This window comes from Micromys minutus (genome assembly GCF_963924665.1).
Source record: "Micromys minutus genome assembly, chromosome: 16".
In the NCBI taxonomy this organism is placed as follows: domain Eukaryota; kingdom Metazoa; phylum Chordata; class Mammalia; order Rodentia; family Muridae; genus Micromys; species Micromys minutus.
In genome coordinates this window covers 12,271,711-12,288,042 of record NC_137985.1, presented here as the reverse complement: position 1 = coordinate 12,288,042, position 16,332 = coordinate 12,271,711, and the positions used below count along the sequence as shown (strand labels likewise).

The window sequence follows — 16,332 nt, the reverse complement described above, 5'->3', positions numbered from 1 at the left end:
AGACTTGACTGAACATTTGCCCTATGAGAACATGCCACTTCCCTCGTACCAGAAAGCAAAGTTAGACAATCTCCTCCAATCCCCATAAGAAAACCAGAAAGTGAGTAAGTCTGGTTCACCAACTAAGAACGCTAGCTTAGGCGTCAACAGAAACAGCTTCTCGGGAATAAAATTTAGAGTAGATGACAAGAGCCATTGCTCAGTTCGAAGATAGGACTGAGGTAAAGACTATCTGGAGTTAGGTGCCATCTTAGGACTATCACTCTGTCACCCTCCTAGCCTGGACCCTCAGAGCCAGTGTCTGCTTCTCACTCTGTGCCTTTGCCAGCTTTTCCACCTTTTGCAGCCATTGTCTGACTTGTTGGACAATTCTCAAATCCAGCTAACTCAAGCATTAGACAAGACATGACCAGTGCAATCCGTTCCACACTCCTTGTTGACTCGTATAGACAACTTGAAAGAAATAATCTGAGGTTGATATTTTCTTATATTTTAGAAAGCAAAATATAGATTGAGTTCTGAGATTGACAGACTAATAATCTCTGCTTATATGCGACATGTTCTTGCACAAATAACATAATGTAGTTAAAATCAAAAGAGAAATAAAATACATATTAGAAAGTCGGGACATTGGCAGTCTGCCACTCCCCTCATTAGCCTCAATTAACTGCACAGACTGCTGCCTCTGATGTGGGACACAACAACATGGCTCTTTGTGAACCTGTATCATTTCCCATCAAAAGCTCAAAACAGTGATTGTCACCACACCGAGTATGCTTGGAAGACCCACAAAAGGCATGGTATTTTTAAAAGGCCATAGTATCAATGCTGAATGAAGGGTTTCACAATAGACCATTACTTGCTTTGAACAGCACAGAGCATGTGAAACTACCCGTGTATGTATGTATACATACATGCATACATACATACATACATACATACATACATACATACATACATATATTTTTTCTATGGGGCTAGAGAGATGTCTCAATAAACAAGCATTTGCCCCATTAACAGGAGGCTCTGAGCTTACTTCCCAGAGTCTGCCTTAATAAAGCCGATCCTGGAGGCGTGCACTGACCACCTGACTGAAGTGCTGGGTAGGCAGAGAATAGCAGATCTCTGAGCTCCATGGCCAGCCAACTTGCTGAGTGAAATTCTGGCCTGTGAGAAACATTGTTTCAAAATACACCATGAGGCTGATCAGAAAGCTCAGCATATCAAGGTGTCTGTTCTTATTTAATGGGATACAGCCATACACACACACACACACACACACACACACACACACACACACACACACACAACCAGGGTGAATAGTGTCTGCATAATAATACTCAAAGTTGCTGTCTGACCTCCACATATGCACACACATATGCTCATATACAAACACATGGCACCAAAAATATTTAACTAGATGCATTATGCTTTATCTACTTATTTAATATATAGTTTCTCTAATGTATTCCTTAGCTTTGTTAGGATGTCCTTGTCCCAGTTCACAGAGCCTGCATTAAGTCTGAAAGGCAGCAGCAGTGGCTTCATTTCTGAAGAGTAATCTTTCTGAACATCATGGCTGTCCTGGGAAAGGCATGGACTACTGCAGAGACAGCATAGAGTTTAAAATGGGGTTGCGTATAACATTTTCTACAATAGAAGATACAGCTCTCCTCATCTGAATTGACATAGTCTTTCTTCCAGGGTACTACAAATAATGCTAAACCTTCCCATTATTTCTACTTTGTTTTATGTAAGAAGAAACTATCACACATTAACCCTCATAGGGTAGGTTATTTGCTGCCTGTAAAGCCATTGTTATTTTAAAGAGAAAAACGGAAGCTCACATTTTAAAGTCTCATCCTCTATATTGATAGACAGTGTGCATGTTTCATCACACACAGTGAGTGGTGGTACTTCCTCCCAAGCACAGACAGGCAGTGCAATGACATTGCTTCAGAGTCTCATTGGGGAGGCATCAAAGAGCAGTACCTGTGAATTCTAGGCCAGTCGATGGCGGAGGAGAAAAATGGCTTCCCCAAAGACTGACCATCTGAGTCTAATGCTCAGGACCCTCTTGGGAAGGAAAGAACTTGAGTCCTGCAAGAGTCCTTGACTTTCCCATGGTTGGTGTGAAACATGGATCTCTATGCATGCATGCTAATTAATGTAGCACAGTTTTCTAAATTACAGAGACAGAAAATGCCGATTCCAGAGTATTTCAGGAAGTGTGATCTTATTTGTTTTAACACACAGCTACTGCTATTAACACTGTAGAGCAGAAGACCTGTTGGACAAATGCTAATGAACAGTTACATAGGCCATTTGCAATTAGAACATCAAAATGGTGGTTGTTAAAATTAAATTGCTTCATAAACTGTTTGTCTTGAAGCCATTATATACTCTCCTGAGACCTCTCTATCCTGTTAATTCACCTAAATAACAGAAAGGTAAACGACACCAGCCATGGCATTATCACAGATTCTCAGACAAATGGCACCAAAAAAAAAAATGAAATTTTACATTTCAAGTCGAGGCAAAGCTTGGATTGTGTGAAAATTAACTGTAAAATATGTGACTTTTCTCGTCCTTCTTCTGACCCTTTTTTTAATTGCTAACAGATTTCTGATAGCATGCAAAGCTTCCCATAAAAAGCAGTATTTCTTAACTTGATTTCACAGTGTTGCTACTAAGAGGTCTTGTGTAATGTATAGAATGAAACAGATCTTTAAGACTTGTGTGTCTTCAAAGCACACATGCATTTTCAAGACTTTACACATTCTCTGAGTAATTTGCATTTTATCCATCCTCTTTATTTGAGCTGTCACATGGAAACAGATGTGGGAACAAATTATTTGCAGTGAAAGAATTTCTTAGGGGCGTACAGTGCCTGTTTTCACACCTCTGGAGGGAATTAAAGAATGCACAGTGATCTTTTGAACAAATAGGAGGAAACTTCATCTCTCAGTTGTCTGGTTACTAAATTCACAGACATTGTCGGTGCGACCAATCTGAGTTAATAAGGGTTCCTTCTGAGCGTAATGAGAAATCGAACCCAGTGCTCTGGAGGTTTTTAACCCAAGGAAAACCCAACAGAGATCCATGTTTCACATCAACTATGGGAAAGTCAAGGACTCTTATAGGACTCAAGCTCTTTCCTTCCCAAGAGAGTCCTGAACATTAGACTCAGATGGTCAGCCTTTGGGGAAGCCATTTTTCTCCTCAGCCATTGACTGGCCTAGAATTCACAGGTACTGCTGTTTCTTAAGTTTTTAAAAATTATTTTTAAGTTTTTAATATTTAAGATGTATGTTGAGCATTACTCCACCCCATGTGACCTCCCCTTAGTCTCATCTGTTTCTCCATACAATTTCACAGCTACTTTCCTGTCATGTTTAATGCATGATGATTTTATGTCTCTATACAAAATCCAGGAAGCACTAGCAAGAGAAAAACATATGCTGTGTCTTTCTGAGCATGGCTTAATTCTCTTCAAATAATGGTCTCAATTGCTTTAATTCAACACATCGGAGAGACACTTGCACATCAATGTCTTGCAGTGCTGCTCACAGTAGCTGCTACACAGCCAACTGAGGTATCACAAAGCAGAGAAATGGATAAGAAGAACATAGTTTATATGCACAATGGAAGTTTTCAATGTTAAAGAAGAATGAAGTCATGGCATTTTTAAGAAAGCAGTGCACTGTTTTTCTCAAAATTAAAACGTTCTGTGTGTGTGTGTGTGTGTGTGTGTGTGTGTGTGTGTGTGTGTGTGTGTGTTTATGTCTTTTGTGCATTTGTGTGGGAGGGTGGTGAGTGCAGGTTTGTATGTAGCATGATACACAAGTAGAGAGCAGAGGACAGCTTCATAGATTTGTTTCTTTGTCCACCATCTGAGTTCTAGGGATCAAACTCAGGTCATCAGGCTTGGTGGTAAGTGAATTTATCATCTGAGCCCTTTGCCAGTCCCTGTTTCTGCTTTGCCTGAAGGTCCTTACAGCTCCAGGTTAATCCATCATCTGTGTGTGTCCTAACTAAGCCTGTGTACTTTCTCTAAGTTAAAATGGGAAGACTGATGTCACAGTACTCAGAACTCTCTTTTCATATAGCCAAGAAGCCAAAGAGACAAGGATTGAGCGTCCTTTCATCTCTTCCTTCAAGCTTCTGACATATACCCTCAGACTGACTTGGTATGTTCCAGTGTCTCCAGAAATCTTACTGACCACTAATGTTCAGGTGTAAAAGGGGCTTATTCTCCTTTATCTCTCCAACAGCATAGTTTATCTGTGGTCTCTCCTCAGAGCATCCTGATTTTCCTAGAGTATGTGTTGACTTATACATTTTCCTGAGTGTTTCCGGGTGTGTCCATCTCCCTCACTGGGCTCTCAGCACTATGATACTAAATATGGCCATAGTGCTGTTATCTACTAGGCTACTCCCCGTGTTTGTCAGCGTTCATACATGGAAGTAGAGACCATCACCAGGAGATAATGTGTGAACCTTTTCTAGGATCCATGGGGCTTAAGGTGGAAGGCGGGGTGAACTCTACAACTGGGAAAGAAAACAAAAACTCAGGAATGAAGTAGCACTGTAGCCAACATGAGCCATAGTATGACATGCAGAGGCATATCAGACCAAAGACTGAACACATGACATCTACCTAGTGTGCTGGGAGATTTGGACCATTCAATGGACTTTATTCCATTATTGGCCTTCCATTTCTCCTATAGCATAAGTATGGTTCATGGTGAAGAAACAAAAGAAGTCAGACGAGTTACAGCTTAATGACTGTAACCCCATCAGTGAGATATAGACAGTGGTTTTCAGCTTTAGCTAAACACCAGAACAATGAATTTGCACAGGATGCTTCAGAGATACTGTAGGGCCAGGATTCAATCTGTAACAAAATTTATAGTCTTTGGGGCCTGACATCCATCAACATATAACAACCTCCCTCAAGTGCTTCCAGTGCACAGCTGACATTAAAGCTCACACACGATCAAGAGAAGAGCTCCTACTTCTACACTGAACACCACTCCTACGTAACACTCAGTGCTAATCCATGTCACACAAATCACTAAAGATGTATACTCTCTTCTCAATGAGATGTAACAGACATATACCGAAAGTACTTACCCGTAAGTCTTTGAGTAAGTTGTTTAGCCTATAAGCCCCAGCTTCTTTATCTAGCAGAGAACAGGCTAAAAAGCAGGGTGGGTTTTTGTTACACTGACATTTCAAACAGTAGGAGAGAATCTTAAGATGGGAAAAACAAGGTTGGACTGTGGGGTACAGAGGATAGTCCTGTGGCTATCCTTTTGCCTGATAAGAATTACAGTATCATTTGGGCACTTAGTATGTAGCAGGATCCAAGCCCCTGGTTTTTTAGATGATTACTTAATTTGATAAGTTTTCATTTTACAAAAATTCAGGGAAGCTAAGTAACTTGCCAAAAGGTATGCAGCTGGCTCAGCTGGGCCTGGGGTAGGAAGGTAGACACATGGAGGCCAGAGCCTGCTGCCAGTTGGTGCTCTGCTGGCTGTACCTCCCCTTCCCTCTCTTCCCAGATAACCCCCAGGCCCTTCTATTCAGCTGAATTTCGATTTCCAGCCATTTCTGCTTTTTTATTTTCATTACATAGTATTTAGAATTATGCAAAAAAATATATCTTGGCAGAAAGATAAAAGAGATACGTGCCATATTGCACATCTGAGTCCGCACACCACTGACGTGTTAATGACACCTATGAACGGCATCATATTCTATGACATCCTTAATGCTGGCTTGCCATCTGCAGCTTAATTTCTCTGAAGAAATTCAATAAGCATTCAAAGCACAGCAAAACAGCTTAGAGACACTTTCAGGTGCATAAATGAAGTTAAACAGAGTCAGAGAGCAGAGCCTAAGGGTTCTCTGTGATGTGAGGATGCTGATCAGGAGGACTGTAAGCACAGATGGGTCTGGGGAATATCCAGGCATACCAGCAAAGCCAGTCCTCATCATATGTGTATGCAAATGGGCACAGGTGTGTGCATGTGTGCCACAAGGCAGAAACACCAGCTATGGGATAGAATTCTACAGAGGAGGAATTTGGACGAACCTTTCAACATCATGAACATTACTCCTTTGCTTGCTGGCACTACCCCATTCTTACTCTGACAGTGAGTCAGCTTGACTCAGATGCCCTTTGCCCATCACACTATAGTGACTATGGTGGAGAAGTATTGCCTGAGCCTCCGGATGCGCCTTCCAAGTGTGGGCACCTCTTCCGGTCAGCTGGGCATAAGGGAAGGTGGAAGGGTACACCTATACTTTTTTTTCAAAAGCTGGTTTTCTCCCTTTTGTACTATGGCAGTCACAGAATCCTGAGTCTAAGTGGGAAAGTGTCTCTCTCTGGCAGAGATGAGCTTTGAGACTCCTCTGCTTGCTAAGGCAGACTTAAAAAATGTCATCCACTGGCTAGCAGAGACAGGAAAATGAGGTGTGTCTGTTACAGAGTCAGCAGCTGGGAGGCGTACTCGTGCCCATGTCCCCGTGCTTCTGTTTAAAATGCTCACACTCGTACAGTTTTAAAGCGTCTATTAGCATCTCGTAAATTACTATTTATAAAGAAATACACGTGTCACGGGCTTATGCTCTGTTGGTATCCCCTGTCAAAATTTCTTAAGAAAATTTAATAGCAATGCTTGTGTGCTCAATGGAGCAGCTCGAGATGTTCACGCCTGATGAGGCAGCCCTTACTTAAGAAGCATGTCAAATGGGGCCAGTTTCCATAATCCTTTTAACCCCTTCATGACCAATATTGCCAGCTCTTACCCTTACTGCTTATTCTTCCTTATAAGGAATCATACACACACACACACACACACACACACACACACACATGCATGCGCACACACACAGCTTACACATATAAAATATATATTCAATCTAATACATGTTACATATTACCTAGTTCTTCCAAGTGTTTCTATTTTTTAAATGTGTGTATGTTTATACATACTACATATTTGTCTGTGTAACATGTGCATGCGTAGTGCCTATGGAGGCCAAAAGAAAGCATCAGATTCTTGGAACTGAAGTTACAGACAGTTGTAAGCATGAACCAAACCTGGCCCCTCTTCAAGACAGCAGGTTCTCTTAACTTCTGAGCCATCTCTCCAGCACACCTTTCCTGTGATGACTCAAAGCTGAAGGAAGAATGTCTAAGTCAAACTCTTCTAGCAGGGATAAGAGAGGTGATGGTCACAACACATTGGGTTTCCCACCAAAACCGTACTTAACTTTCCTGATCATTTTGCCTTTTCCCTTTGGGGAATCTGAGCACCAGTGTTTTACCTGAGAGAAAAACAAAGACCAGAGCACAGGACTTGTTGTCACTGAGGTGTGACTCAGGGCCTTCTGCAGAATCAGTTCATAGTTTGAGTAAATATGACATCATGACAGAGGATGCATGGTACAGGTGGCTGGTCACACAACATCACAGCCAGAAAGCAGAGGGGAGGGGTCAGGGATAAATACGGATGCTCATCTCACTTTCTCCTTTATCCTTTGTGTCTAATCCAGGGCTGTATCCCATGGACAGTCCACCCACAAGCAGGCTGCTTTTCCCCTCTCTGCAACTTCTCTGGAAATACACTCAGAGACACATTAGAGGTATACATCCCAACTGATTCTATGTTGACAAAGAAGATTAATCTTCCCAAACCTATTCTTTGTCACCTTGACAAGTAACATGAAATTTACAAAAAAAAAAAAAAATCTTTCTCTATTAGGTCACTCCCTAAGCTCACAGGCATTTCATAATATACATACAAAATGCACTTAGTTTATTATCAATAGTTTTCTAAGGCTTAACGGTTCAAATATTGCCCCAAAGCCTCAATGTCTCTTCTGGGACTCAAAATGATATCCTAACTGTTGGGCCATGCAAAATAAAAATTTGAGTTGAATACTTCCAATATACAGTAGAACAAATGACAAGAAAGAGACAAAGCAAGGCAGAAGCCAGATAAGGTAACAAATTCCCACAGCTCTGAGACTCTTGGTGGTATCGTCTGGACCCCAACAGGCTTGGTACCCTTCTGCTCCACTTCTTTTACCTCCATCATGCAAGCTGACTACTCCTGATACATTAAGTTTTCCTTAGAAGACATGCACCGTCATGAACATGCCCAGAATCTCCATCAGGTGTCACCTGTACAACTCATGCCTTTCAGGGCGTCTTTAAGGGTCTGTGCCCTTGACACACCATACCTGGCCTCAATACCTCTCTCGACCCTTTATGTGAGCATTCATGACATTGTAATATTTGAATTTTGCATGTCCTTGAAACAAGTATGATGTGGACAAGACAGTCAAGTTCTCTTACCAGCGTGAAGTGTGGTCTGGTCTCCTCACTGTTCTACCGACCTCTGGGTGTGAGGTTACAGCACCTTCCCTAACTGATTGTTTGAATCAGGGACCCATCCCCTGCCAACTGCATTCCCAGTTCAAATTCTCTCTCCTCCCTAACATGTTTGCTTTTGTTACAAGTTGTTGTCTTTGTTGGCTGGTGTCTTATCCTCAGGGAACCTTTCCTATTGTCCAAGTGAGAACAGGTTTTCCATTTAATGACAGTAATCTCTTAAACAATAGTAGCAACTTTCTCCACAACCACCTTGCTTGCTTCTTCAGGCTCACCCCTTCCCTTTTCCAAACCAAGCTGCACACTTCTTACATTCTCCCCCTCACGCTTACCCCCCCCTTCAAAGTTCATCAGTCATCAGTCGTCAATAATCATGACACAGCTTGGATGTCATGTTGCCTCAAAACTGTTTCTACAAAAATGTTAGGGCTAAGACTTGCATAACATGGAAAGTATGCTTCTGAATTCGTTGTCACATGTAACATGAATGATCCCTAATCCTATTCTTTCTTGTCCCTTCTAATGAGTGAGAAGTCTTCACTGCCTATCTATCTGCTTTTGGTTCTGTAGACTCCCACCAGGACAGTTCATGAAACTCTACCTAACAACAATCTTGGTCTTCTTTAGCCCATAAGTCTAATCTCTTTGATATATTTTCCTACAAACCAGTTCAAATTCCTATGAACCTCATAGTCAGATTGTCACAGTAACAATATCACTTCAAGGTAGTAATTTTTAGTATGAGTTATTTCCTTATTGTTGTGATAAAATGTCTTGCAAAAGTAACATAAAGGGACATGGTGTGTTGTGGTGGTGAAGACATGGCAGAGGGAGTGTGAGCTGGCTGTATTGTGGGCACAGTCAAGAATGTTCTCCTTTGTCCCCTTGCTATTCAGTCAGGGAGCCAATAATCCTCCCTTTGCTTGTGCTCTATTAGAGAGAACTCTCCAACAAACAGAAAAAGTCTAGGTGCCCTTGGAACTGTATCTATGCACACAACAAATACTTGGCCTGGGTATGTTGGCAAGGGGAGCCTCTTTAAGTCTCTAGCTTCTTGAGCTGTGATTTAAAGTGGGATCCAGATAATAAATAAGCTCCCTGCCGCTGAGTGTAGGAAGTTGCACAGGAAAAGGAAAAGGTAGACCATCTGCAAGTGTGACAAAGAGTTCAGCAGACTGATGTCATGGACATAGATTAGGTATGGAACATGGAGAGCACTTAGGGAAGCACCAGTTCTAGTGAGATGTTTGAGCAACACAGCCAGTATTCTGCCTTCCAGGAGAATCATGCTGATCCAGCCAAGCCCCGCACGCGTTCCAGCAGCACATATATTAAATGTGAATGTGCTGTTAGGAGTTATGCAGCGGTGGCCCAGGACACCGCAGGAGAAAGAAAACATTCTTAGCAGTGTCATGCTTCTGACATGGCTACTTAGAATGTCTTCATCCTCTGTATCAGGCAGCCACAGTCTTGGTCTGCTTCTCAGAGAACACTTGTTAAGAGTCTCCCTGCTCGTGTTCATCACCTTACTGAATGTCATTTATTTAGGGCAGTAACTATTCAGCTTCCCAGCTCCAGCTCACTGCTGAGTAAACTGTCTCGAGTTTCCAGGGAGCCTGGTTTCCTTCTCTGAGCTGATAAACACACCTGAGAAAGACAAAGGTAGAGAGCAACACTAGCTTGCTCTCCCAGATCCTTGTGGGAATTGTAAAACTATGTGACTTTCCTGAAGACTTCCCATAAACTTACCAAGAGGGAAAGCTGACTACTGCCCTGGGTATTGGTGCTGAAATACCAGTAACAAGAGAGCACTAAGCGAGCAGAGGTTAATGGTACCTGCTTTTCTTTGCCTATAAGCCCCACAGATGTGCAAGAGAGAACAGAACTCCTTCCTCCAACTACCATATGCTTATCACCTTCTTATAGCAAGCATGCCCATTTCCCATTGTGACCTCTAACATAGGTCTGGCTCTGAGAAAGATGGGGGCTGGAAGAAAGTCTCTCTCGCTATATGAAAATAGCTATTACCCCTCACTTGAAAGACGCCTTCATGACATAAGTCCTTGTCAGATAGCATGGTCCAGAACTGAAGAGTATCCATTAGACCAAACAGAACCTCAATCAATTTGAACCCAGGAGCCACACTTCTTTCCCACCTTTTTTTACAGCAACTTTTGGGTGTGCCTAGCAGGTATAAAGATGAAAAGTGTTAGATTCAGCACAGAAGAATTGGACTGGACAGCTGTTTGCTCTTGGGTGTTGAGGACCATGTCAGTCCTCATCCCCAGAGATTCTGATACAGGAAATTAGAGAAAAGATGAACTAACAAATCTGTGGTCTTAAATTTCCACAGGGCATTGTGATAATGAAGTGGAAAGGAAGCCATGACCTTATTTCTGGACATTGTTGGGGTAGTGTTGAAGGTATCCTACTCCACATAGAAAGCAAGGCGACCTTAAACCATCAAAGAGTTCAAAACAAAACAAAAATCAAAAACAAAAACAAAAACAAAAAAAAAAAGCAAATCAGGGCCCTCTTTTTTATTCTAGGTAAGGAGAAAGATGGGTAACAGTCTTGGAAACAAATGACAGAGCCTTCCCATACGTCATACCCATGTGTCAAGTGAAAAATTGTACTTGGGAGCAAAGAATTATAATGAGAAAGGAAGAAACTAGGTGTGTGGCATATCAGATGGCCCAAAACCTGAGTCAAATTGAAAATAACCTGTGAATATGAGCAGTTCATAATAGTGTGTAGCACTCATCAAATTTGCTAAGAATATAGATTTCAAGGGTTCTCACCACAAAATTAGCATTTTATGTGATTGATATGTAAGTTCATTTGGGAAACGTTCCCACATGCCACTCATGAATCATAATATTCTATGTCCCGTTAAATACACATCCTTATTGTCAATTTACAATAAGAACAAAAGAAAATAAGATAAAAGAAAAGAAAAAATCTACTGTGAGACACACAACTGAGTTTTTGGTACAATTGAAGCACAGGTTTTGTTTCCTTATGGGGTGCCAAGGGAAAGATGGATTTGCCAGTCTGTAGGTGGCTGAGGTACTCTACATGGGATATCATTTTGGATGTCACCAAGGCATCACTTAATTTCCTGTGGCCTCTTGTTTCTCTAGAATCCATTTCCTCCCACATAGGTATCCACAGTTTAGCAGCCTCAGGTCAAGAACTCTCCTGAACCCCAAAATCTTCCATATAGTTTTTAAAAAACTCTTTCCTAGTTAATGAGCACACACAATGAAAAAAATCAGCTCATGTTTTCTTCAGAGACATTATATTGGAGAAGTGGACAGTCAATTTGGTTTTCTAATTACTGTTTCACAACAAAAATAATAAAATATGTAAAAGACAAATTTGTGCAATTGCAGGGCCTGAAAGGTCTGTGTTTTCATTCCCTTTGTCCTTATAGACATTAGGAGAAGATATACATTCTTCCATGGGATACTTTAGTATAAGGATCTGAATTCATAAAACAGAATGGTAAAAGTACAGTGAAGTGTTGATTGTAAGAGCTACTAAATTTGAAACAATTATATGTACAAGTAGCTATTACAGAAATCACCTTCTTAAATATAACTCAAAATATGTAAGTATAAAAATTAAATGAGAGCATTATCTCATAGCAAGAATCTAGTCAGTGTCAGCTGCCTATTAATAACCCAAGAACCTTTAATCTGGCTCCTATGGAAGAGCTGCATTGCTGGGTAAATGAATCTTTGGGCTGTTCCTTCATTGGAAAAACAAGGTTTCTTAGGGAAAGTTTCCCTTCTTTCCAGACAGCAGTGATTCTTCTGAGTTTCCCAGAGCTCCTTAGCACATACAGAATAGGTCTAAACATCCCTGAGAACTGCAGGGTTGCCATTCTCTATCAATTTCTAGCTTTCCCTTTAACCAAACCCCTTTTGCTATATTCCATGAGCTACTTTACTTGCCCCAGATATTTAAAAGTCAAATATTCTCATTTCTACACAGGTCTGATTACCACGACTTCAAGGAAATTGGATCGAGAGCAGCAGGCGGAACATTTTCTGGAGGTAAGCGCATAGAAAGAAGCAGTACTCATTAAAATTGACTTTCACACCCCCCCACCTTCATCACTGAGGAAGAACCTTAATGCTTCTAAGCAGTGGGTTTCCAAGGCAGGTACTTTTTCTGGCCTGACAGATTCTGAATGCGCAAGTTTTCAATGCAGCCCTCTGTAAGCCAAGCAGGACTGGAAGACAGCACTTAGCCTCCATTGCAGACAGGCAGATGCTTGCGTGTGTCTGCCTGGACTTCAGACTCCTTTCAATAATCAGAGAGCATTTTAAAGCAGAGTGCTGTGGGCCTCAGCTCCAGACACATGCAGGGAAGAAGCAGCCTCGCTGCAGTTAGAGGGGGCCTTTCAGGAGGACCCTGCTCGCCTCGTTTCTCTGCCTGGAGAGAGGGCTGAGGATGAGAGGTGCTTCTTGACTCACAGCCCAAGATGACTGCACCTGAAACTATACAATCCATACCCATAATTCATTAAGACAGGAGCAGCGATCCACAGGGGAAACTCTAAGAGCATTGTTTCAGAAAGAGAGATTAAAAAGAGTGTATGGCAACAGATGAGAACAGAGACAAAGCCAGGTCTGTGGATTTTCTGTCTTTCTATACACATTTTCGGGGTCCTTGTTGGGAAGCTTGAAGGGGTTTTATAGTATTATGATTTAAGTGTGTGATATTATGATACAGAATGGCAGATGATGCTCAAACTTGAGGGCATTATTCAGAGCTCATCATGTGCATGTGATTTTGAAGTATTCCCTTTATCCCCAAGACTTGCACATATATATCTCACCTGCACACATACACTCATACACAACTACATGCCTAGACACACATCTGTGTATATTATATATTTATGTGTGTATGTGTATATATACATATATTTGTATACATGTATACATACATACACACAATCACATAGCTATACACTTGTACACACCTATATGTCAAGACACATTTGCACACACACCTACACATCTCTACAAACCTACACAAATACACATACATGTATATGCACATACACAACTCTCAAATCTTTCACAGAGTTCTCTTTAAAGTCGTCCTTTATTTATTCGTTCACCATGAAGGATCTATTTAAGGAGAACAGGGCATTGAAGTAGCTTGTGTAGCTTGAAGCTTTTCGTCATGCTATATAATTAATCACCCTAGACTCCCATTTCCTAGCCCTGAAGTATGGCAGAGCATGCATGTTATATACACCTCACAGGGATACTGGTAGAATTCAATTGTGTTCTATAGCAAAGTAATTTTCAGAACTCCAAGTCCCTTGCACTACAGAGTGTTCTTATTACAGCATAACCCAGTGACAGTCTGTTCAAAACACTATCTTCATCCCATAATGATAAAGACTACAGGCTGACAACGTAATTATAATAACACTTTTTTCCCCAAAATCCTATTAATGGGCTGATAGTCCAAGTGATTCAGGTCAGTGACAACTGAGTTGCTTTGTATGTTTTTCTACTTCCCACAGAGATGCCAGGAGCGTTAGGGAGGCTGTGTTATGGAGTAGCTATACTTGCTAGCTCTGAGAAGGAAGAAAGGAAGATACTATCTCACTAGGTGGAGTCCTTGGTGTCCTGGGAGGGTGTGACACAGCAGGAATAAAGTCGTGTTGTAGAGAAGTGAATCAATGTTGTTTGGAGGTAACCGGTTTTGGCTCCCCATGCAAATCCTGATGCTCTCAGATGCTTCAGAAACTTAGTATTGAATAACACACCAATGCTTTGGATTGGCATACCTGGGGTCCGGATCCAATTGCTCAAATGCTGTCAAATAAAAAGGAGGTAAAGCAGCATAGAAACTAATGTCACAGCGTTGTTATATGATTACAGCCACTGACATTGAGTAGGGTTGAGAACAGACAAAGCAGTTAAGTCTGAGCTAGTATCATGTGGTGATCTAAGGATAGAACCCTCAGGTATAGTTAAGTTTATGTCTGTTCTCTGAGAAAAACAACAATCCTGGGCAACTACACCTGCAGCCTAGCTTCTGCTGTGATTAGTCATTAACCAGTCTCTCTACAGACTGAAAGTAGGGATTATTAGCCACAAGATAGTCAAAGAAAGAAGCCACTAAAAGGGTAGCATGGGAATGCAAGAGAGGATAAGAGAAGCTATATTAAAAGAGATGACATTTGGTGGCTTGAGTCTGAGACTGTCCAAGAAACAGAAAATACAAAAGAGTGTCAACCTGGAACAGGAGCAGAAGGTGAGGTGGTGGGAAGTCAAAGTGAAGAGCGAACAAATCCTTACAGTTAAGATCCCATGGTTTCCCTGAGTGTGGAAGAAAGCCATCAGCCTTTGACAGGCTGATTGCCAGTTAGAGCTAGGATAGGGCAGAGAGGACAGTGGGAGACTGTGGGAAGTTTCTAGTGAAACCCAGGTCCAGCAGTACGGTCTGAAGGAAGGTGAGAACAGTGTAGGCAGGAAGGGTTTATTCCAGACCCTATTGGGGATCTAGAGACAGGCTCTGGGTCATTTGAACCAGTGTAGCCCATTGCCTTCTTAGTTCCTGTCCTCACTAAGCATGCTGCCCTCAAAAGTCTGAGACTCAAAACCTGAATCTCTGTCTCTCTCATCTTTCATCTCTCTGAAATTGGTTTGTGTGTGTGTGTGTGTGTGTGTGTGTGTGTGTGTGTGTGTGTGTGTATGTATGTATTCATGTGTATTGTGTGATTTCAAAGTTCTAGCTTAATTGTGTGCGTCTTGATTCTGCCCCTTGTTTAATTTTAAAATGATGGTCTGTTTGGAGGTAGATGGTCCCTTCTTTCTATCTGTTTCTACTTCTTCATCCTTCTCCTCTTTCTTTAAACTGTATGTTTTACAGCCATTGTTATTTTGTAACATCACAGAAGAATTTGAATAACACCCATTTATATTTTAATTGATCTTGCTTTAGGTTATTCTTGCAGAACAGTAATTGGTAGTTCAGACTAGAGTTCTCCACTGCACACAAACTTTTGTAACTGCTGATCCATTGGAGGTGTCCTGAGTGAGGAACTTATTCTCTTAGGAGTTTAATTGCCCAAGAAACACTGTGATTCTCTTCTACTCATAGGACCCCCAGGTCTGTTGTACATGTTTCCTTTCCAATAAAATAAAGTTGACTCTCTTTGAAAGAGTCAGTTTAGAAGCCAACAGGGCACGTATCCTATAAAGAAACCCAGAAGACATAACTGTTTGGATATTGGTTGCTGTCTGCATGACAGGAGACAAGTCAGTTTTACCTTGGTTAAAAAATACTTATTTTTTATTGTGTATAGGATACATGAGCTGGTGATTCTGTAGAGAAGTCAGATTAACCTGTGGCTGTCATGACTGTTCTGGCTTATACCTGTTACAGGAGGCAGAGGCAGATGAGCCACAGTTCTGACTAGTCTAGCTACATAGCAAGACTGCCTCAGCAAACAGTCTATGGATATCAGAAGTTGGTTGTTATTAGAATACAGAGAACTTGCCAGCACAGTAAGAGCATCAAGAAACTGCAGACAAACTTGCATATGCAGCACCTGCTTCTTCCTTGACTTCTGAGTGTTAATTCTCGCCTACTTTGGAAGTCACTTCTGTGAAAATATTCCCCTGATCTTCTCTCACCTCCATAAATGCAAAAATATATTTGTAGCTCATGTATTTAAACTTTATACAACCCTGGAGAGGCAATTGTGGCTGTGGTGCCAGAGGCCAGTTCCAACACCCGGATGTAGTGTTGGAAAGACACATTAATTAGTGAATAAGTATCATGGCTTGGTAGTTTTAACTTTGGTTGGTATTACTCCATTTTCAGAGAAGTCAGCTGTGAAATAAGCAATAAAAGCACCAGCTCATTCTTGTAATATAAGCACTGAT

General features: G+C 41.4%; 1 protein-coding gene across 3 annotated transcripts in view; it reads left to right on the top strand.

Annotated features, from left to right (window-relative positions):
* FAT3 (FAT atypical cadherin 3) overlaps positions 1 to 16,332 on the top strand; it is a gene marked incomplete at both ends in the record, with an annotated part of 431,212 nt that overhangs the window by 259,284 nt on the left and 155,596 nt on the right. For all 3 annotated transcript variants that reach the window (XM_080930379.1, XM_080930378.1, XM_080930377.1), the window contains one exon: positions 12,407 to 12,468. In XM_080930379.1, the coding sequence (XP_080786505.1) occupies positions 12,407 to 12,468 (62 nt within the window). The remainder of the gene's footprint in view (positions 1 to 12,406; positions 12,469 to 16,332) is intronic.